Source organism: Hyperolius riggenbachi, chromosome 5 (genome assembly GCF_040937935.1).
Source record: "Hyperolius riggenbachi isolate aHypRig1 chromosome 5, aHypRig1.pri, whole genome shotgun sequence".
NCBI lineage: Eukaryota > Metazoa > Chordata > Amphibia > Anura > Hyperoliidae > Hyperolius > Hyperolius riggenbachi.
In genome coordinates, this window is record NC_090650.1 from 162934152 (window position 1) to 162958411 (window position 24260).

General features: G+C 45.1%; 1 protein-coding gene across 1 annotated transcript in view; it reads right to left on the reverse strand.

Moving 5' to 3' along the window:
* Positions 1–24260, reverse strand: part of VPS41 (VPS41 subunit of HOPS complex) — a 1049902-nt gene that overhangs the window by 491921 nt on the left and 533721 nt on the right. The window contains exon 13 of the mRNA XM_068238292.1: positions 9266–9347. Within this exon, the coding sequence (XP_068094393.1) occupies positions 9266–9347 (82 nt within the window). The remainder of the gene's footprint in view (positions 1–9265; positions 9348–24260) is intronic.

Genomic DNA, 24260 nt, shown 5'->3' on the forward strand with positions numbered 1-24260 from the left:
GAGGAATAATTTTAATTTTGAACAACCATGTTCTCAATGAACCCAAAAAACTCATTAATATCAAAGCTGAATATTTTTGAAAGTAGTTTTTAGTTTGTTTTTAGTTTTAGATATTTTAGGGCGATATCTGTGTGTGCAGGTGACTATTACTGTGCATAATTATTAGGCAACTTAACAAAAAACAAATATATACCCATTTTAATTATTTATTTTTACCAGTGAAACCAATATAACATCTCAACATTCACAAAAATACATTTCTGACATTCAAAAAATAAAACAAAAACAAATCAGTGACCAATATAGCCACCTTTCTTTGCAAGGACACTCAAAAGCCTGCCATCCATGGATTCTGTCAGTGTTTTGATCTGTTCACCATCAACATTGCGTGCAGCAGCAACCACAGCCTCCCAGACACTGTTCAGAGAGGTGTACTGTTTTCCCTTCTTGTAAATCTCACATTTTATGATGGACCACAGGTTCTCAATGGGGTTCAGATCAGGTGAACAAGGAGGCCATGTCATTAGTTTTTCTTCTTTTATATCCTTTCTTGCCAGCCACGCTGTGGAGTACTTGGACACGTGTGATGGAGCATTGTCCTGCATGAAAATCATGTTTTTCTTAAAGGATGCAGACTTCTTCCTGTACCACTGCTTGAAGAAGGTGTCTTCCAGAAACTGGCAGTAGGACTGGGAGTTGAGCTTGACTCCATCCTCAACCCGAAAAGGCCCCACAAGCTCATCTTTGATATACCAGCCCAAAACAGTACTCCACCTCCACCTTGCTGGTGTCTGAGTCGGACTGGAGCTCTCTGCCCTTTACCAATCCAGCCACGGGCCCATCCATCTGGCCCATCAAGACTCACTCATTTCATCAGTCCATAAAACCTTAGAAAAATCAGTCTTGAGATATTTCTTGGCCCAGTCTTGACGTTTCAGCTTGTGTGTCTTGTTCAGTGGTGGTCGTCTTTCAGCCTTTCTTACCTTGGCCATGTCTCTGAGTATTGCACACCTTGTGCTTTTAGGCACTCCAGTGATGTTGCAGCTCTGAAATATGGCCAAACTGGTGGCAAGTGGCATCTTGGCAGCTGCACGCTTGACTTTTCTCAGTTCATGGGCAGTTATTTTGTGCCTTGGTTTTCCACACACTTCTTGCGACCCTGTTGACTATTTTGAATGAAACGCTTGATTGTTCGATGATCACGCTTCAGAAGCTTTGCAATTTTAAGAGTGCTGCATCCCTCTGCAAGATATCTCACTATTTTTGACTTTTCTGAGCCTGTCAAGTCCTTCTTTTGACCCATTTTGCCAAAGGAAAGGAAGTTGCCTAATAATTATGCACACCTGATATAGGGTGTTGATGTCATTAGACCACACCCCTTCTCATTACAAAGATGCACATCACCTAATATGCTTAATTGGTAGTAGGCTTTTGAGCCTATACAGCTTGGATTAAGACAACATGCATAAAGAGGATGATGTGGTCAAAATACTCATTTGCCTAATAATTCTGCACTCCCTGTAGTGTTCCCTTCGGGGTATACTGGTGATCACCCGTGGGCGCTTAGATTCCACTACTGGGTAACATCTCCTCCTTCCGTGGAAGGGTCAACAGTGTCTGAAGACATATTAGGCATCCCCCTGTTTTTTAAATTGTTCTGCCTAGAACGATCCTCCAGGTCAGATGCTTCAGATGTCAACCAAGAGATATCTTTAGTCTGTTGTTCTGATGTGTCAACCATAATGTTATGCTCCCGCACTAAGTCCGCTATTTTGTGTTCTGAGGAGTCTACCTCTTGTTTGAGAGAGTTATTCATGTGAGAAATTTGGATCATTAAGTCAGCTTTGAAAGAAAGCAATAGCTCCTTCAGATAGAGTTGGGATACAGCTTGTTCCGTTGCAGGGAAGGCCGTTATGTCTGTGAGCTGTGTATCTGCATGATGTGACATGCTCTCTGCATGCATGAAGCCTACCTTGTTTGTCTTATCTGCAACATACTCCAAGTGAGGGCGAGATCTGGCTGGGCTGCTGGATAGTGAGGAGGGATCTGCTAAATCCGATGGGAGAGAAGAGAGCTCCATCGGAGGTTCAGTGTCTGTCACAGCATCACTGGGATCTTTATGGGCGCTTGTGGTAATCCGCTGATCAAAGCGGTCTTGGCCGAGAGGCGGCGGCTCAGCACCATCTTGAGTCCTCCGCGCTTGCCCGTGCTGTTTCTCTGTGAAGAAGTCTGTCAACTTCTTCGGTTTTAGCTGCAGGTGTTTCCTCTTTTTGTTGATCTCTGCCTCTGTGTCCATACTCTCCGCCATCCTGGGAGTGATTTTGCTGCTGCGGGCTGTGCTTTGAGCCAATTTAGGAGCCGAGAAGCAGGAGCTCAGGGCTTAGCTGTCCGTTCTGGTCTCTGTCCTGGCCACGCCCCTTAATGTTCCCTTATTTTAACCTTTGTTGAAACTAAAAATTAACACCTTCAAAAATTTCCCATGCTGCAACAGAAGATAACAAAAACTAGCTTTGTGGAAACCCACACTGTCAAATACTACAGGCTTTTGTAGCAAAGTGCGGTAGGTCTGCTGTTGCAAGAGAGCCCTTCACAGCTCCTAATCCAGTATTTCTCAAACCTGTCCTCGTGACTCCCTGTTACCAATGGTGCATGTTTTGCAGGCAACCTCACCTGTGCACAGGTGGGGTAATTAGCAGGGCTGTGGAGTCGGTACAAAAATCCACTGACTCAGACTCCTCAGTTTAGGATTCCACCGACTCCGATTCCTCGACTCCAACTCCTCTAATTTGCATATTACAATTTTGTTGATTGAAAGTATGTAACATGAAATTCGTCTCTTGACTGCCAATGCTTAGGAATTTTAAAAGACAACTGAAGTGAGAAGGATATGTAGACTGCAATATTTATTCCCTTGAGTCATAGACTAAAACTAGTCCTTGGTAAGAGTACTTGAAAAAGGTACAAACCGAAACAAAGAACATCTATCAGGCCCTAGGCAATGTAACTGTGGGTGCATGTAAGAATGATGTGCAGGAACTCTGCAGGGGAATGAGGAGATTCTTCCTCTATTACATAACCAACAAGACAAGCGTGTGGCCCTACATAAACCACACCACAAATTGTAGAATGTACAAAAATAGCCTTTATTGAACCACACAAATAACAATAAAACCATAAAAACAAGCACAATATAAATAATGCCCTCACAATAGCACAAATTTGCTAGTATCAACCATGAGGATACATATGTGAGATGTAATCTAAACGCAGCTGCACACACCGGGAGCAGGGAGGAGGGGGATGTGAAAGAAACAGGCCTGAATGTGCAAGTGGGTGGCCTCTAACAAGGTGTGTATCTGAGGGGATGAAGAAGGATTATGGAGAGTGATTCCAGATACTGGGGCCAGTGAGTGAGAGGTGATGGCCAAAAAAGCATAACGGGCAGTGGAAGCCCTGGTGAAAACAAGATCCAGATAACTGGAGACGTGTATGCTGAGTGGAGGGCTTACCGGAGTGGAGCTGGACCAGAGGGCAGGCGTGCAGGGAGCCGTCGCGATTCGCCGCAAACAGCGGATTCTTCCGGGCATGATGCTCCACTTACCAGCTCCATTCTGGTAAGCCCTCCACTCAGCATACACGTCTTCAGTTATCTGGATCTTGTTTTCACCAGGGCTTCCACTGCCCCTTATGCTTTTTTGGCCATCACCTCTCACTCACTGGCCCCAGTATCTGGGATCACTCTCCATAATCCTTCTTCATCTCCTCAGATACACACCTTGTTAGAGGCCACCCACTTGCACATTCAGGCCTGTTCCTTTCACATCCCCCTCCTCCCGGTGTGTGCAGCTGCGTTCAGGTTACATCTCACATATGTATCCTCATGGTTGATACTAGCAAATTTGTGCTATTGTGAGGGCATTATGTATATTGTGCTTGTTTTTATGGTTTTATTGTTATTTGTATGGTTCAATAAAGGCTATTTTTGTACATTCTACAATTTGTGGTGCGGTTTATGTAGGGCCACACGCTTGTCTTGTTGGTTATGTGGTTCTCTTGTTTGGCCTTTCTGCACACATATATTGATTTATATATTTATTAGCCTTCTTGTGGGAATCCGCTCAGCTGCCTGCGCAGGCAGGCAGCCTTTTGACCATTGTTTAGGTTTGCTTGCTGCAGGACTCTGGAAAGGAGACCTTCTGTCAGTTGTGCAGCTTGTGTTGCTGAGGGATTTGCATACATTAGTCATGCAAATCCCTTACCTGCCTCCTGTGATGACTGGCACTATAAAAGCATTCTGCTCCCAGAATGCTTTGCTGGACATTTCCCTTCCATGGTCTGTTCCTGATGGACACTGCTGGAGTGTCAGCCATTGCTATCTAGTATAGTTAATTCCTGGGGGTTGCTTTAGGCTCCCCTTCTAGCCCAGTCAGGTTGTATTATCTGTTTTTGACAATAGAGGGTACAGCGACTGGCACTACGGCGGCACTCAAATTATATCACAGCTTGCAAAACAGAGGGGTATAGATTCCACCAGGTATCCGCACATGTACAGCACAGCGTGCTCAGGATCAAGAGAAAAAAGGAAATCAAGCTCATTCACAACATAGATATAGTTTCCAACAAAGTAATCCAACAAAGTAATCAAAAGATATTCATGCGGTAAAAATATGCAAGGTGCACATACCCGTTGTGGTTAGTGAAGGTTTCGCTTCAGTAGCGTGGCCACACTGCCTCTGAAGACGCTACTGAAGCGAAACGGACGTTAGGCGGGCCGTTCCTACCACCATGCCCCACAACCTTCACTAACCACAACGGGTATGTGCACCTTGCATATTTTTACCGCATGAATATCTTTTGATTACTTTGTTGGAAACTTTTTTGCATATTGAAAGAGCCGCTGGCAATAAAGCTCTTTTTAAAGCTAGAAGCAGTGCCGGATCTTCATATATCTATGTTGTGAATGTATTATCTGTTTTGCCTGTTCCGTCTGTCTTGTGTTTGGATCGCACAAGCCCTAGCGTTAGCGGCTGTGGATCCTTCTGATTGAGTCTGGAGTGTAGGTTGGAACAGCGGTTGTTTCTGCCTACCTCATCTGTTCTGTCTCCTGGGATCGCGCTAGCCACTTTTCGCTAGCGCTGGGGATCCTTCTGTTCTGTTACTCTGTCTCCTGGGATCGCGCTAGCTACTTTTCGCTAGCGCTGGGGATCCTTCTGTTCTGTCTTCTGGGATCGCGCTAGCTACTTTTCGCTAGCGCTGGGGATCCTTCTGTTCTGTCTTCTGGGATCGCGCTAGCCACTTTTCGCTAGCGCTGGGGATCCTTCTGTTCTGTCTTCTGGGATCGCGCTAGCCACTTTTCGCTAGCGCTGGGGATCCTTCTGTTCTGCTACTCTGTCTCCTGGGATCGCGCTAGCTACTTTTCGCTAGCGCTGGGGATCCTTCTGTTCTGTCTTCTGGGATCGCGCTAGCCACTTTTCGCTAGCGCTGGGGATCCTTCTGTCGCTTGTCCCTGTTTGCGTGTGTCTGTCTTGTCTGCTGCGCTTGCTGGAGGCTCGGTGAGGTAACCGTTAAGCAAGCGCTCGCGTCCTCTGTTTCATGTTTGTCTGTTAATGGTTAGTTAGGCGTGCTTGTCTCTATTGTGCTCATCACGTGGAGACCGCGCATAACCGCGTGCACTGTTGCGAATGAGTGCGGTGTTCGCGGTTAGCTAGCGTTTATTATTTTCCGTATCTCCTTATTGTATTATTTGCTGTGCCTTTGCTACTCTCGTGCTCCGCCTTGCTGTACCCTTGTGTCACGTCTGGCGATTGCACCTCTCGCGATCGCGTTCCTGCTTCTTATCTGCTGTGGTGTGTGCACAGTCGCGGGTTGGTGACTAATTTTATGCACACACACACAATCTGTCTCTGTGCTCACTCTCAATCGCTTCTCTTGCGATTGCGTTTCTTCCCTTCGTACAATTCCTGTCTGGCGTGTGTGGTAGGGCAGAGGAGCTGTTTCTCTGCACACCACAGCTCCACCTGCCGACAGGAATTTCCCTCTGCAGGTGCCTGGGTGTCCTCAATTATACGCTTGTGGAGGAAATCTGCTGCGTCAGCGCACGTCTGGTGCGCTGACCACGGAGACGATTCCGCAATCGTTACACTTCTGTTATTTAGTGCTAATTAGTACTATTGATGGTGCTTGTCCAATCCTTTAGCTTTACATCTTACTCTATTACAGAATCAGAATTGCATTTATTTCGCCAAGCACGACTGGGTCGTGCCCGGGATTGGGCTTGGCACATGAATACAGGGCATATGCATAGAAACATAAGAGACAACAGAGCATAGAACATAGTAGACAACACTTCATCTCCAAAACATACATAATACTTTTCCAAATACATCTGCCATGTGGTTTGCAGGCAGGATGTCAACTTGGGGGGCCTACGGGTGCAGAGCATGTGTGGAGTTTATAGAGTTTAGTGAAATTACAGCTGAGGGGAAGAAGCGGTTTTTGTGTCTCTTGGTCTTTGTGGAGATGGACCGGTACCTCCGCCCCAAGGGGAGCTGATTGAAAAACTGGTGGCCAGGGTGGGAGGGATCCTTGGCGATCTTCAGAGCTCTGGAGCGTAGTCTGGCATTATAGAGGGAGTCTAGGGCAGGGAGTGTGTCCCCGATGATCCTTTCCGCTGACCTGATGACCCTCTGTAGTTTGCGTCTGTCGTCATCGGTGGAGCCAGCATACCAGACAGTGATGGAAGAACAGAGGACGGATTCGATGGTTGCGGTATAGAAGTTCGCCAGGAGTTTCCGTGACATGCCGAACTTCTTCAGTTGGCGGAGGAAGTAAAGCCTTTGCTGGGCTTTCCTCTGGGTGGAGACAGTGTTTGCCTTCCACTTCAGGGTGTTGGAGATGGTGCTGCCGAGAAGGCGGACACAGGGCACTTTCTCCACCTCCGTTCCACCAATGTGCAGTGGAGGTGGGGGGGAGGCATGTTTCCTAAAGTCAATGATAATCTCCACCGTTTTTGCGTTGTTGAGGACACATTCTTCATGCACAATCTGAACCAGGTTTATTGGTGATAGACAACACCTCTGTGTTAAATGTGCAACTGCCATTCTCAGTGGATTCCCTGCAGCTCTGTGGGGAGTGCATATGCATAGTACTACTGTGTACCAAAGTAAACCTGAGACAGATGAAATTAAAGTTTTTTACATACCTGGGGCTTCCTCCAGCCCCCTTCAGGCTAAGGCCCGGTTCACATTAGCGGTGGCCGTCCGGAATCGCCGTGCCGGAGCCGGACCGCTTGCAGAACGGACGGAACGGACGCACGGCATAGCAATGAAAGCCTATGCGTCCGTTCACATGCGTCCGTTCTGCCGGACCGGAGCTGGACCGGATCCGGACTCCGGCGTCCGTTCCAACATGCGCTATTTTTTGGTCCGGCTCCTCCGGCAGCCGTATCCGGAGCGGAGCCGGACTGCACCATCCGGCCAATACAAAGCAATGAGAGCCGGAGAGCGCACAACACACTGGCTACAAAAACCGGACGTTCTACCCCACTTCCTATGCATTTTGGATGGGGACCACATGGGCCCAGCGTTCAAAGAGTGGGGCAGCAGCGATTTCATGCTGGAGCTCTTTTTGGCAGCAACATGTCTGATATGTCTGACAAGGAGGCGAACAACAGGAAGGAGAGAATTCCCAGGTTTACGAGTAAAAAATGCCTGGATCCATGGTCCCAACTGCAGTCTCTGTATCCACGGATGGTCTCCACACGTCCACCTGTCTCCAACAATGACCCCAGACCCTTCTGCTGACCTCCCAGACCCCAGGTATTTACAGGATGTTATCTCCTTAAGAAACCGGATCCGGACCGCAACCGTGTTCACACCGCACGGAAACCGGATGCAAACGGACCGGATCCGGACCAGATCCGGATAGGGACCGTACGGATCAGGTCCGGTCCGGATACGGTGCGGTCCGGACATCCGGTGCGGTTTTTACTAAACCGCAAGTGTGAACGGGGCCTAATCAGTCCCTCGCTGTCCTCCTCCACCAACTGGATCTTCTGCTATGCTTCTAGGTACTTGAGCCAGTCTGGCGTAGTGCGCATGCACACACTCCACCTCTGGGAGCGTACTACACCTGCACAGCACTATGGCCCAGGTGTAGAATGCTCTTGGCTGTAGGAGCGGCACGTGGCCAGACTGCGCTAACTGGCTGAATTACCGGGACTCATAGCAGAAGATCCAGGTGGTGGAGTAGGACAGCGAGGGGCTGATTGGCCTGAAGGGGGCTGGAGGAAGCCCAGATATGTATAAAACTTTTCTTTTCATCTGTCTCAGGTACCCTTTAATTCATAGTCACCAAAACACATTTTAACAACATATCAAATTATTTGATTTCATGAGCAAAGTGAGTGCATACATTTGCATAAATCAGCATCAAAGCAGAATTATTTCCATCTCATTCACCATCTCTATTAGTGACACAGCTACACATCAGGCTTTATTCTTACAGCATAGATGTTATTTAGTATATATAAGATTCCTGTGTACATATCATATATACTGTACAGTCACAATCAGATATGTATATCTGACTTTAAAAATACGGGGACTGCTTTATTGAAGCAGCACAAGTAACTAATTTTGATTGGTTTATTTCATTTTTGTGGACTAAGCACAGCTATTACTGTATATATAAATTATTAATGATGACTATTATCTGAGAAATAGAACGGAGTCGGTACATTTTTTCCAGACTCCGACTCCAGGCACCCAAAATTGCTCCGACTCAGACTCCACAGCCCTGGTAATTGGTGGAATCCACCTAGCTGAGACACTAATTACCCCACCTATGCATAGGTGAGGTTGCCTACAAAACATGCACCATTGGGGAGTCACGAGGACAGATTTGAGAACCATTGTCCTAATCTATCGGTGTCATCTTGACAGGTATTAAATGCAAATCATCTTTCTGCTGAAAAGTATTAAAACCATTGGTACAATTTTTTTTTTTTTTTAAATGGCGACGTTGCACTTTGAGTTACCATTTCAATATTGTAGAAATAACAATCATGACTGAGAATGCAAATAATACATTGACAGTGAATGTCGTGCTAACCGTATTCTTTTTCTTTGCACAATTGTGTAATAACTGTTTCAGTTGGATTGTTGAAGAGGTCAAACAATAATGAACTTAATTGCGATTTTCATCTGTCTAACTCCATGGTGACAATAATAATGCCTTTAGAGAATCATTATTTTTCCAACATTACCTTCAGTTGCCCAATTTTCTTAAAACGATATACTTCATCCTCCCAAAGTTTCATATTTTTACCAAGTATTTTCTGACATTTCCTAAAAACAAAAATAATAATTATTTTTTACAAAACACTTACCCTGCAACACGAACTACTTTCCAATATTAGAAAATTTAGAGTTGCAGAGAATCCAGATGTTACATTTTGCACTCCAGTAACAGCCAAATATTCAGTCGGTATGTTCATTTAATGCAGCAGACCTGTTCTGATGAATCTATTTTCTGTTACTACTACAAAAACAATATATGGAATGGTGTTACTAGTATAAAACACATCAGCCTATTTCCCAGACAAATCACGCTACTGCTGCTCCTGAAAGTCCATAACAGTGGGATGACAACTTTTGTTTATAGCACCACACATTCTGTTAGGTGTACGAGGTGGAAGTTTAGATGCTGCTTTAATCGTGGTGCCTAGAGATGGTTTTAAAAATTCCAATTAATATTAAAAATATTGCAATTAAACTTTTATCTGACAGAATTCAATTGCTGAGATCTCACAAAATTTAATTGCTGAGTAATTATAACCCAAACATTATCACATCTCATAATTTTTTTTGTTTTGTCTGGAATTACCATTTACTTAAACGATCAGTCGCTTACTTTGTACATAAGTACATCAATGTAGTGTTTTGCCATTGACTGCAATAGGCACACATGCTTTGACAAAGCCATAAACTACAGTGTCTATTTTATTAAAAATAACATGAATTACAGGATACTGAATCCATATGGCTAAGGTTCTGTTTTGTTGAATAACATATGTGAAGGAGTATAGTGTTTAAGAACAAGCACTTCCTACATGTTGGGATAAATGTTCACTTTCAAGTGACCTTTTTTGTGCAGAATCTCATTCTTTGCACAGTTTAAGGATCTGTGCACAATATCCGTAAACTGTGCTAATGATGGGATAAGTAGCTTCATGCTGATACCAGTGTAGCCAGCAGTCAGGCAATTTGTCTCTCCAAAGCAGAATGCACAGTGTAACAAATGAAAATGTACAGTAACTGCTGGCTATAACCTTTATCGATAGAGAGAGAGAAAGAGAGAGAGAGAGAGACACACACACATATCTTTATAAAAGAGACTAAAAGAAAGAAGAAATTAATTCAGGTTTGTAATGAAGATACATGCAGCATGAAAATATGAGAGAGAGAGAGAGAGAGAGAGAGAGAGAGGGGAATCAGAATCAATTTATTTTCGCCAAGTAAGTTTGCACCTACAAGGAATTTGTCTTGGCAGTTGCTTAACAAACACAAACAAAAACAATACAAGGACAGATAGTGTGTATATTACAAGTCAGGGACATTATGCAAGTATAGTGGCAGTAAGCAATGTGAGAATTGTTCATTTTCAGTTCTGTGCTGATTACTTTCAAGTCCTAGCAGTTCTAACGTGGTTCAGCATTAAGTATGGCTGCCGCTTAAAGAGACACTGAAGCGAAAAAAAATATATGATATAATGAATTGGTTGTGTACTATGAATAATTACTAGAAGATTAGCAGCAAAGAAAATATTCTCATACTTTTATTTTCAGGTATATAGTGTTTTTTCTAACATTGCATTATTCTATAATTGGTGCAGATTACACAACACTCAGCATTCAAAATGATTCTTTCAGAGCAGTCTGTGAAGTAATGACCTATCCTCTAGCAGATAAAAAGTAAACAGTTCACTTACAGTTGAGATAATAAAAGTCAGATAACAGCCCTCTCCACGACTAACTTAGTCGTAGAGCTTAATGGCTTGTTTGCATAGAGATAACAACTGGAGTTTCTCAACTCTTCCTGTGCTGGAAACAATTAGACTGATGTATCTGATCTTAATGTTTTATTTCTTAGCTGTACTACACATACAAATCATAATATCATAATTTTTTTTTCGTTTCAGTGTCTCTTTAAGGAAAAAAGCTGTTCCTGTGTCTAGAGGTTTTGGTAGCGATTAACCGGAATCTTACTCCTGAAGGCAAGAGCTGGAAGATGGAGTGAGCTGGGTGAGAGGGGTCAGAGGCAATTTTGGTTGCGCTCTCTCTGCACCTGCTAGTGTAAAGATCCTGCAGGGAAGGTAAGCTACAGCAAATTATTATTTCCGCTGTTCGGATGATGCGCTGCAGCCTCCCCTTTTCTAATGCTGAGCAGGAGCTGAACCATACAGTCGTAGATGATGTTATGGTGGATTCAATGATCGCAGTGTAAAACTGCACCATTAGATTTTGAGGTAGGCCAAACTTTTTCAGCTGCCGTAGATGGTACATCCTCTGTTGCACTTTCTTGACAATAGTGGCAGTGTTGTTGTCCCATTTTAGGTTGTATGAGATTGTGGACCCAAGAAACTTGAATGACTCTACCTGGGTTATTGTGGATCCATTTATGGTTAAGGGGAGGTGCATGGGGGGAGATTTCCTAAAGTCTATTATCATCTCCATGGTTTTGAGAGCATTTAGTTCCATGTTGTTGCTGCTGCACCAGGAGGAAAGCTGTCCCACCAGCTGTGCCTGTATGCAGACTTGTCCCGTTTTGTATGAGACCAACTACTGTTGTGTCATCTGCAAACTTCAGAACCTTAACAGATGGATCTGTGGAGATGAAGTCATTGGTGTAAAGTGAGTAGAGCAGTGGGGAAAGCACACAGCCCTGGGGAGCACCAGTACTGACTGCCAGAGAGCTTGATGTGTGTTTTCCCAGCAGGGGATCAGTGATAGATTTCAGATAAGCCATTATCAGTTTTTTGAATGCTTTCATGACCAATGATGTCAGGGCAACATGCCTGCAACCGTTTAAAGAGAATCTGAAGCGAGTATAAAACTCGCTTCTTCTCTTATATTCAGCAGGGGCATGTGTGCCCTTGCTAAACCGCCGCTATCGCGCCGCACAACGGGGGTCCCTTACCTCCCAAATCCCCTCCTTGCCGGGGATCTCTTCCGCATTGAGGCAGGGCTAACCGCTGGAGCCCTGCCTCACACGTGTCTGTCAGCGCGTATCTCCGCCTCTCCCCCGCCCCTCTCAGTCTTCCTTCACTGAGAGGGGCGGGGGAGAGGTGGCGATGCGCCGCTAATAGACAGCACTGTGAGGCAGGGCTGCAGCCATTAGCCCTGCCTCTAGGAGCAGCAAAATCTACGACCAAGTTGGTCGTAGATTTTGCAGGGGGGGAATAGGGGGGTAAGGGACCCCCGTTGTGCGGCGGGATAGCGGCGGTTTAGCAGGGGCACACATGCCCCTGCTGAATATAAGAGAAGAAGCGGATTTTTTACTCGCTTCAGTGTCTCTTTAAGCATGTAGGTTTTGATTTTTTTGGAATTGGTACAATGGTTGAGCTTTTAAAACAGGCAGGAACAATTGAGAGTTCCAGAGATGCTTTGAATATAGGCGCTAACTGATCGGCACAGAGTTTCCGACATTTCGCAGTCACAGAGTCTGGTCCAGGCGATTTATTTCCTTTCTGTCTTTTGAAGAGTCTGTTTACATCTGATTGGCATATTGGTAGAGCATGCACATCTGGGGACAGGTTAGCAGATTGTGTCTGGCCTCCTGTGTTGTGTAAATAATGAGGCACCGCACTGGGTGGAGATGTTGGCTGATGTTGCAAATTATGCAAACTGACTTGGTGTGTTTGGATTTTGTTGCTAGTGTCAAACCTGCAATAAAATGTAGGTCCTGTATGCATGCGATTTTTAAATTGCAAACCTTCATAAGAATAGGAAAAGCGCATCGCACCAGTGTGTACAGGTCTTCACGATTTTCATTATTTTTCAAAAGACCTTGTGATTAAAAAGCGCATGCGATTTGAAAAGCGCAGCAGTGTGTACAGGCCCGTATTCAGTTCATTTGCAATCTGCAGGTTGTGTAGTGATTGTGGAGATTTCTTTCTGTAGTTCGTAATTTCATGTAGAGATTTCCATATTGTGGATGAGTCGGCCGTGGAACATTTTTCCTCAAGTTTTTTGGAATAATCTATTTTTTGCATTGGTAATGACTTTCTGCAGTTTGAATTTCTGAGCTTTGTAGAGGACTTTATCGCCTGTACGATATGCCCTTTCTTTATCGAGGCGCAGCTTCCTAAGAAGTGATGTAAACCAGGATTTATCGTTATTGTACCTGGTGCACTTTTTTTGGGGGATGCAGGACTCTTCGCAAAAGGTAATATATGATGTCACAGCGTCAGTATATTCATTTTGGTCACTGGAGGATTATTTAAATATATTCCAGTCAGTTAAGTCAAGGCTCAAGTAGGAATGGACAGCACTTCCTGTATATAGCTTCAGTGATGTGCCACGGTCAAAGAGTCAGGCAGCACTCCTGGCTCGCAAGTCAAAGTAACAGACATCCACTTGAGAAAGGAGGATATCCCTCCGAAACGTCGTGCTTTATGTCTATGTGTCTTTTTAACCAATAAAGAGCATAATTACTTATTGATGGTGCCGGTCTCTACACTACTACTTAGTCAGTTAAGTCAAAGCAGCTCTGTAGCTTTTCTACAGCTTCACTAGTCAATTTCTTAATTGTGGGGAGAGGGAGAGAGAGAGAGAGAGAGAGAGAGAGAGAGGGAGAGAAAATAAGAGAGAAAGAGAATAGGAGCGAATGAGAGAGAAAGATATAAAAAGATAGAGAGAGACCAGCGCCAGTTTCACCAGTTTCACAACGCCCTGAGCAAAATTTGACTTTGGATGCCCCCCATCTGCTCCCCCACGCTGGGTAAATAACGGACAACTATCAATAAGTATTATAAAACTACAAAGTATTATTTAATAGCTGTGTAAACATGTTCCTACTTTTCATGTTAAAAATCTGAGCCAAAAGCTGTACTTTGGTTGTGTAGATTGTAGCTGTATTTATTAGGAGAGGTGATTCTTTTTTATTTGAAATGTAATATCACAGCTATTCCTGGTCTCTGCATATCTTATACTAGGTACACACAATGAGATTTTCAGTCAGATCGATTACTTACAACAGGTCCGATCTGATTTCTGAGTGATCAGAAAATCAATTGGAAATCAGATCGGACCTGTTGGAAATAATCGATCTGACAGATAATCTCATTGTGTGTACCTAGCATTGGTAGATTACAGGCCAATTCAAAAAATGTTTAATTTACTCCATGTAGCAGATAAGACATACATCTCTTTCTGCTTAGCTGCACTCCAGTTCTCCTCAGACACTACAGCTATCACTGAAACCCCCCACAATATCTGGACAGTTCATTCAGTGAGAGAAAGGCAGTTTGTGAGACCTGTCACTCACCTGCAAGCTAGAACGTGCACAGGGTTAACAGATGTATGGAGAGGGATCCCCCCCTCTCCTCTCATGATTCACTAGTCTCACGCCTTTCCCCACACCCATCAGTGAGACACTTTTAAAACATTAAAGAAAGAGATAAGCAGAGTAAAGATATACAGCAGTACTTAGGGACACCTAGACAAGCTATTCTCATTACAGTTTAAAAAGCATGTTACTGTAATTAACAAATAAAGTAAGGAATATTATCAACAGACATTGGGATGTCCTAAAACAGGATAAAATCCTGGGTGAAATGATACCTGAAAGACCACAAGTTGTTTTTAAAAGGGCCCCAAACATTGGGCTATCAATAGCCACTGCAGCTAATGAATATAGGGGGGAACTGACTGAGAGTGGGAGGGGAAGAGGCAGGGCGGGTTTTGTAAGATGCGGCTTTTGCCTTAATTGTAGGAAGACCAGCAACCCAGGAAGAATAACAGAGGTAGAGGCACCAGATTCAGTGAAATATAAGATCAAAGACCAAATAACTTGCACTACATGTGGGGTAATTTATTGTATTCAATGCCCCTGCCAGAAGAGGTATATAGGGAGGACAAAGAGGGCCTTGCAAAGCAGGATAGCAGAGCATTTTAACCTCCCTAGCGGTATGGACAGAAATGTCCGTTCAAAAAAACATGCTGTGAACAGTATAAACATGCATACACATCAATACTCTCCTGCACTGTATACTAGACCCTTGCTTGACACATTTTGGCAAGTTACAGGAAAAAAAAAGTTTTAAAAATAAATTTTATCACTGTCTGCACAGAAATCCTGGGGAAATTGAACGCTGGGTAGGTTAATAAGATTGGAAAACAGAATGTGGGACATCCACTGTCAAAACATTATAAAGAAAAACATGGGGGGAGTCTGAGGGGAACCATATTCTTTGGACTAGAAGTAGTAAGTCATGGCAGGAGGGGGGTGGGGGGGGGGGTAACTATATTCAGAAGATGTCTAGAAACGAATCAAAATGGATTTACCAGTTAGATACAATTATTCCAAAAGGTCTGAATAGTGAAATGGAGTTATTTGCATTTTTTAAGAAATTCTGTGGTTTGGTTTTTATTTTATGTGAATAACAACAAATGATTTGGGAGAGGAGAGATATGGGGGATTTTATATAAAATGTTAATGAATCGAGAGAAATTGAGGGTGAAGAGACGAAACAGATGAATAATTATTCCCTACAACTATCCCTTTATTGTGAACATATCCCAGTATATGGAATTGGACTACAGGAAAATGGAGACCGACAATAGGTGACTGTGTAACCACACCCCACGGAAATTAAGGGTGGACAAGCTCTGAGGTCAAAGGAACTATAAAAATGGCCAGTCCAAAGTGCTCCATAATTTTAAACCATCCTGAAGAAGGCCGACGTTTTATCGGCTGAAACGCGTAGAGGTATCAACAGAAGTATTGCAACTGCCCATACAAATCTGCATAGGTGTTGGAAGGAGCGGACTGTTAGCGCGCAACAACCGCCAGTGAAACTCCAATAGCCTACAGAGGTGACGTCACCGAAGAGCAGAGTACGCGAGAAGCTAAGAGACTGAGAATACGGCGGGCGCGCTTCCGTAATTTGTATGCGGAAGCGACGTATGCCGTATGAAGACGCCAGTCTGGCGAGTAGCGGGCATAGGAGACGAATCTGAGGACACTGAATCTGGTGAGACCCAGACAGGAAGACCGGCCAGGACCCTAAGAGGACTTGAATAGAGCGGCATATCGAACATAGGGAGCACGTGAGTCTACTAATACTGCTGCTCTGAATGAACTGTAATATAGGAAATTATCATCTGAATTGAAGAGACTAACAATATTGAAAATTCTTATACCCAGCAGAACGATATTAAGTGAAGAAAAACATGATGGCTTATTGAATGCCAACCCCCTAAAAGAGATTTTTTGAACCCCTTTTTTACTAGTGGTAGTAGGTAGGCAGGGTGAGCGGAGAGGCCTCTCTGAAGTATGTATGTACATTGAGAGTGTGTGGAGAGTGATTTGAACTTTTTTATATTTTTAATAAATGTTATAGAAAATTAGCGCGTGCCAGTGTGATATATAATTAGACATTTATAATTTTGAGGGTCTAGGGATTCCCTCCACGGAACACGCAGCTTATTGTTAAGGGAACCCCAAATCCAGCGCCAGACGGTGTTTTTTCTACAGTACATGTTACTGTAATTGTCCTTTAAATGATACTGACAAATGAGCACTTGCCTCCACAACAGGCCAACAGTGAGATTGCTGTACAAAGGAGAGAGAGAAGCGCCGGCACTGCTTCAGTTGCTTTATTCAGTACAAAAGTGATCACAAATTGCTGCGTCAAGTGCATACATCATTAAAACGGGAGACACATACCGGAGGTTGCTGCAAATGGGTGCGGTGGGCTCTCCAGCCCCAGCACCCATTTGCAGCATCCTCCGCTATGTGTCTCACGTTTTAATGATGTATGCACTTGATGCAGCAATTTGTGATCACTTTTGTACTGAATAAAGCAACTGAAGCAGTGCCGGCGCTTCTCTCTCTCTTTTGTACATAGATTACCCCACGGCCTGAGCACACTTATACTGTTGCTAGACTACCGAAAACCTGCATTTCCACCACACCCCTCTCACCCTCCACAAGATTCACCAACACTGCAGTACCAGCGCTCTTGCTTTTCCTCTACGTGACATATGTATGCTATCAACAATGAGAATGCCCTGCCTGCCAAGGGACAGGAAGCACAAGATGTAATTTAAGTACGACCTCCTCCTACCTATCCTCAGTGCTTTCCTATCCCTTGGACAGACAGGATGCAAGTTCTCTGGGCTGCCGGGAGGCCCACGGGTAAGACCAGCCATCTCTGCCTTCCTGCAAGAGGACCAAGATAGGGAATCCACAGGCGATCCATGAGGATCTGGGGAATCAGTGGCTGGTGTGGAGGCTCGACACATGCAGATGCATCCCTGTGAACCTAGTTACACTACCGCTTCCAGCTGTAGACTCAGCACTGTAACAGTAGATGGCGATTCCGCTCTAGGGCTCTGGCGGAAGTTAGCATTTGATTGTTACCAGAACTTTTGCCGTCCGGGTAGCGGACCTGAGGCCTCAAGTGAGACTCTAAGCGCCTGTTTTAAACAGATGCTGGAGGCACATTGTGGCTGACACTACGTTCCTGAATGCCATCCGCTATGGAGGATTAGTCCTTTCAAGGCAGGGAACCAAGCGCAGACTGACACTGACCAGGTAAGGTCGTGGATGTTAGTTTAAGCAAAGCAAAAGTGTTTAAGGCCAGATGCTGTTCATGGAGAACCAAGATAGGGATCCGCAGATGACTTGAAGCGGTCGCTTGCAGCGCTGGTGGATGGTATGGCAGAAATGCAGCAGGAAAACCTGCTATATAACCACTGAAAAATCTAATCATTAGAAATTTCTGCTTGGAAAATGTTGTTCTTCTTTCCAGAGAGTATGAACACTTTTCTGCTGGTCTGGGGAGAGCATACGCTTTTTCCCCTTGATGATAATAGGGTGTTGCACTTAAAAGAAAGGTGAAGGATCAGGCCACAAGTATTCTTTTTGCTTCAGACTGACCAAAACAGGTTTGATATTTGCTTGCTTTGATTTACATTCTGACATTTATCACTTGGTGACATTTTTTACTGCTGGCAGGTGATGTCAGCGGAAGGAGATGCTGCTTGCTTTTTTGGCAGTTGGAAACAGCTGTAAACAGTAAAACAGCTGTTACTGTATATTCTGGTGTATAAGACTACTCTTTAACCGAGGAAAATCTTGTAAAAAGTCGAGGGTCGTCTTATACGCCGGGTGTCGTCTTATAGTGGAGGTGCTGAAACTTCCAAACCAGACTGGAGAATCTGCGGTTGCTGCGTATGGTAAGGCGAAGCACAAAAACGCCTGCAGCCGTATCCCTGCCGTATGCAGCGGCTGTATGAAAGCAGCAAGGGCGGTGCTATACAAGTAGTCTTGGAGACAGGGATAGCTGACCAATCCAAGCAAGCTTTGTATACAACCAGCCAATTGCCGGTAAGGTACATCACTTGCTGTGTTTGGCTGGTTTTTGTATACTGGGTACCACACATTTTACAGCGCCAGTATCTGCACCTGTTTATACAGTATAGCGCCATTACATACAGTACAGTATACAAATGTCCAACAGTCAAGAGGGGTAGGCTTATACAGCGAGTATATCACAAAATTTTCATTTTAACCTGAAAAGTTGAGGATCGTCTTATACGCCGGAATATACGGTATTTCCCACAATGCAATGAGGTTCACAGACAGGAAACTGTCAGGATCATGGTCAAGACTTCACACTGTGGGAGGTGTTTAACACAATATCAGCCATACAGAGCCCCCTGATGTTCTGTTTGTGAAAAGAAAAAGATTTCTCATGGGAAAGGGGGTATCAGCTACTGATTGGAATGAAGTTCTGCGTTAATACATCTGAGATTTCGCCACTTCCTTTCTAGTCTGCGCACTTCTTTCTTTATGTCCTTTAGTGAGCTGTCAAACCACCGTGCATGGTGAAGTGGTGTAGATCGTTTGATGCGAACTGGAGCGAGGGCGATCCTTCGCTCACTGCACTGGCTACCAGTAGAATGGACAATACTCTTCAAGATTGGACTGCTGACATTCAAATCCCTGCACAATCTGGGCCCTGGATACATGAAGGACTTGCTGAAGCTGCACCACACCTCTCACAACCTCAGATCAGCAAGTTCTATAAACTTGGTCACTCCCAGAGTGCACCTCAAAAAATCTGGAGACAGAGCCTTCTGTCATGCTGCCCCTACTCTTTGGAACTCCCTACCACACCCAGTAAAGACAGCACCATCCCTGGAGCTATTCAAATCCAGACTGAAAAGCCACCTGTTTAGCCTGGCATTTCCAGATTTATAAAATTCTTCCTCTGTACCACGATGGTCGGAGCCATGCTTATGCGCTTTGAGTCCCAAGGGAGAAAAGCACTTTACAAATGTTATTTGTTGTTGTTGTTGTTGTAATACATAACTGGCATAAGTAACACTGCCTGCACATGGAAATTTTACCACTATTTTGTGAAATATACCCCGTTGTGTTTCTGCTTACCCAGAAAGCACCTTCTGAAAAGACGCACTGAATACAAGCCTCTGTGTTGTGGTAGTGTACTGTTGACCATTCCACTGAGGTGAGGGTAACCCCGGAGTATAGAATCTAAGTGACCACGAGTGTTCACCAGAGCGCACCGCAAGGGATGATGGACTTTTTGCGGCCTAGTGCCCACCAGGTTGCACTCCAGAATCCCCTAACAGTGGGCAGGAGAACAGGTGACACCCCAATGTGGAGGCTGATGATAAAGACGTGGAGTCCATCGGTAATTGAGAGACAAGGTTCAGGTCCAGTAAACAAACTAAGGTCGGTGCAGGCAGCAATGGAGCAGATCCGGTAAACAAGCCAAGGTCGCGGCAGGTAGCAATCTAAGAGATCCAGAGACAAGCCAGAGGTCAAAACCAGGGAAAGCAGGTCAAGTCCAATCACAAGCCGGGTCAGTAACAAAGATCAATCAGGAAATAGCAGTGCTTCAGGCGTGCTCACACACTAGCAGAGGAATCAGCGTGGAGTGTTGTGAGCAGACGCCTTATATACTGGAGGAAGGCCGGCTCTCAATAGAATTGTGCGCCGTGCATGCGTATAACTGATAAGGCTGTTTCTAAACGATCCGCTCAGCGGATCATTCAGAAACAGCCTTATCAGTTTGTCGACAGCGTGTACACACTTGCTACTGTTGGCTGAACGTCCGCCCAGCGGGAGGGTCTGGTGGACCCGTCGTTGGCAGAAGTATGGCGTGTGTACGCGCCTTAACAAGCATGCAGTTAATCTGATAATATCTGAAAAAAATGTCAGAAACACATGATGTGCATATAATTGTTCAAGGTCTATGGCTAAAAGTAATTGAGGCAGAGGATAAGCGGTATTGCTTAAAGGGACACTGTAGGGGGATCGGGGGAAAATGAGTTGAACTTACCCGGGGCTTCTAATGGTCCCCCGCAGACATCCTGTGCCCGCGCAGCCACTCACTGATGCTCCGGCCCCGCCTCCGGTTCACTTCTGGAATTTCAGACTTTAAAGTCTGAAAACCACTGCGCCTGCGTTGCCGTGTCCTCGATCCCGCTGATGTCACCAGGAGCATACTGCGCAGGCACAGTATGGTCTGTGTCTGCGCAGTACGCTCCTGGTGACATCAGTGGGATTGAGGACACGGCAACGCAGGCGCAGTGGTTTTCAGACTTTAAAGAGAAACTCTAACCTAGAATTGAACTTTATCCCAATCAGTAGCTGATACCCCCTTTTACATGAGAAATATAACGATTTTCACAAACAGACCATCAGGGGGCGCTGTATGACTGATTTTGTGCTGAACCCCCTCCCACAAGAAGCTCTGAGTACCGCGGTACTCTGGGCAAACTGCCACAATGTAACAATGTTCACAGACAGGAATTAGCTGTTTACAGCTGTCTCTAACAGCCAAAACAGCTAGGAGCAGCTACATAACCTGCCCACAGTAAAAATGTCACCATGTAATAAATGTCAGAATGTAAATCGGGGAGAGGAAATATTTTACAATGAGCAAACACTGACTAAATTATTTATACATAATTATGGTAAAAAATGAAGCACTTTTTTTACTACATTATTTTCACTGGAGTTCCTCTTTAAAGTCTGAAATTCCAGAAGTGAACCGGAGGCGGGGCCGGAGCATCAGTGAGTGGCTGCACGGGCACAGGATGTCTGCGGGGGACCGTTAGAAGCCCTGGGTAAGTTCAACTCATTTTCCCCCGACCCCCTACAGTATCCCTTTAAAGAGGAACTGTCGAGATAATCTTAAAATTTAAAACACATACAAATAAGAAGTACATTTCTTCCAGAGTAAAATGAGCCATAAATTACTTCTCACCTATGTCACTGTCACTCACAGTAGATAGTAGAAATCTGACATTACCAACAGGTTTTGGGCTAGTCCATCTCTCCATAGGAGATTCCCAGCATGGCCTTTATCCTATATAATAAAACCCTTTGTCTCTGCGTCCCATCCCTGCACTTCCTGTGTGTGTGTGTGTGTGTGTGTGTCCCGTGTTTTGCGCTACTGCTCATTTGCAGGGAGGGACGCAGAGACTGAGGAGAGCTGAGGGAGGATGGGGCCAGAAGGGGCCGTATGCGCGGTGACTGTGCGACGGTGGTCACGGGAGGATGAGAGGGAAGGAAGGGGAGGGGAGGGAGGCGGGGTTTAAACACAGAACTAGAGCCCTATTTTAAATGGGCTTAGGTCTGCTAGTTCTTTACAAAAACATTCCCTGAAAAATATTTATATAAAGATGCTGGCCAGCCTCCCTGCTCACTGCACACTATTTTGGCAGTTGGAGGGAGCAACTGCCATTCACAAAGTGCTTTTAAAAATAAAGAAAACTCTGAGAACTCCCCTATGAGAAGATGGGCTAGTCCAAAATCTGTCGGTAATGACAGATTTCTACTACTTACTGTAAGTGACAGCAACATAGGAGAAGAGTAATTTATTGCTCATTTTAATCTGGGAGAAATGTACTTCTTATTTGTATGTTTTTTAAATTTTAAGACTTTCGCGACAGTTCCTCTTTAAAAGGAAATAAATAAGGCAGCCTCCATATCAGTCTTACTTCAGTTGTCCTTTAAGGACAACAGTTATTCTGCACACCTTTAAAGTGAACCTTCGGACTAAAAATCTACTCAGCAGAACTGAAAAGGGTTGGTGTTTCTTTAACAGTTTCACAGCATCAGAACTTTGTTTTTCTTACCAAAGCATCATTTTTAGCTAAGCTCCACCCATCAAAGAAAACTGCCCGGGCTTTTTGTCCCTGATGCTGTGCAAAGCATGATGGGATTTCCTATGTCGTTATTCACGTTGCCTAGCAACTGGGAGGGGTGATCAGCACATAGGACAGTTGGAACTGTGTCTCATGCTCCCTGTCACCTCCTTTCAACCAAAAAGATGGCTGGCGTCATGAAATCAAACATTTGCCCGTTCTTTTAAAACAAGGTGGGTAAGAGATTATATTACCTATCTTTTTTAATTAACATAACTTATGTAACTTAATGACAGTATGTTTGTTTAGGCTGAAGTTCCTCTTTAAAGTACCCATACACTACGCCGATTTTCCGTCGATATACAGCAGATTTGATCACTGTGATTGAATCTGCTGTGAAATCATTAACGCCAACGTTCACCGATCGAACAATTTCCTAAAATCAATCGATTCAGTCGATCTGTCTAGGCAGAAAATTTAGCTTGATCGCCGGTGGGTTGGGAGCGTGTCATTAGTGGCGTTTGATTCAGCGACGACAGACGCAGCAATACTATCACCTGTCCATCTGCGCAAGTCCCTGGGTCCATGCCGTCCCTTTCTCCGGCTGGCCTTCTTCTCCATCTCCTCTTCACTTCCTGTGCTGTGAGAAGGTGAAGTTCAAACAGTAGAGTGCTCTCTACTGTTTTAATTTCGGCTTATCGCAGGACAGGAAGTGAAAAGGAGAAAAAGACAAGCCGGAGAATGGGACAGCATGGATCTGGGGACTTGTGCCGGTGGACAGGTAATATCATTGCTGCTGCCCGGGGGGGGGGGGGGGGGGGGGGGTTGTGCGGTGTGTTTCACCAAAGGAGGAAGGCCTGGGCGCAGTGAGGCAGGTGGCAGCAGCAGCTCCCCAAGGTTGTGAATCAATTTTATGCTGAAATTGATTCAAAATCTGTGTACAGTGTATGGGCAGCCAATAGATCCGATCAGAGAGGGATCTCTTTGCTTGTCGAACTGGTGGTAATCGACCAGTGTATGGCAGCCGTTAGTGAAGGGCTGGTGTCAAATTTAACTGCTAGTGATCAATAGATTTAAATATTGCAGCCCTGTGAGTTGGGATAGCAATACAGCTGGTTTGAGGGTGCTGTGGAGTAAATGAGAACAAAGGGGTTTGCTGAGGGGCTGGGGAGAGACCGTAAGGCTATTGAGGAAACAAGGGGATGGGTAGGCAGAGAGAGTGGCTTAGTGAGGGTCTGAAAGAGAGAGAGTGATGCTATTGAGGATGCTGGGAATGGCTGGGGAAAGCGAGAGGGGATTACTGAGGGTCATGAAAAGGGGGGGGGGGGGTGAAGCTACTAAGGTCAGTGCTGGATTACCAACAAGGCAACTGAGGCCCCGAAGGAACATCCAGCAAAAGGGGGCCTGCCGTGGGTCTCATGAAGTCCTGCAGTGGGCCCCCTACACTGCCACGCTGCTGCATGTCTCCTCCTGGCAGCCCAGTATAAGGGCTCCCCACCCCCCTTTTGCAGATTTACGAGTGGAGTGACTCACATGTCCACGAACCCACACCGAATCTCGCTGCTCTCCTCTCCCGCTTAACGCTCAGTCACCATAGTTACAGCGGGCGCGTCTCAAGATAAGTCACTCTAATTGCAACTCTGCAGGGCCAGGGTGGAGGAGGGGGGTATCTAACTAGGCCATCTAACTAGCTTAAGGGGACATCTGACTACCTATAGGGGGGGGGGGTGACATCTGACTACCTATAGCAGGGCTGCCATCTGAAAACCTACTGGGCCCCCTAAGAGCGCGATGGAGGAGGCGCATGGCCTGGAACAACGCATGTGCAGTGGCCTGCAACCCAAATGGATCG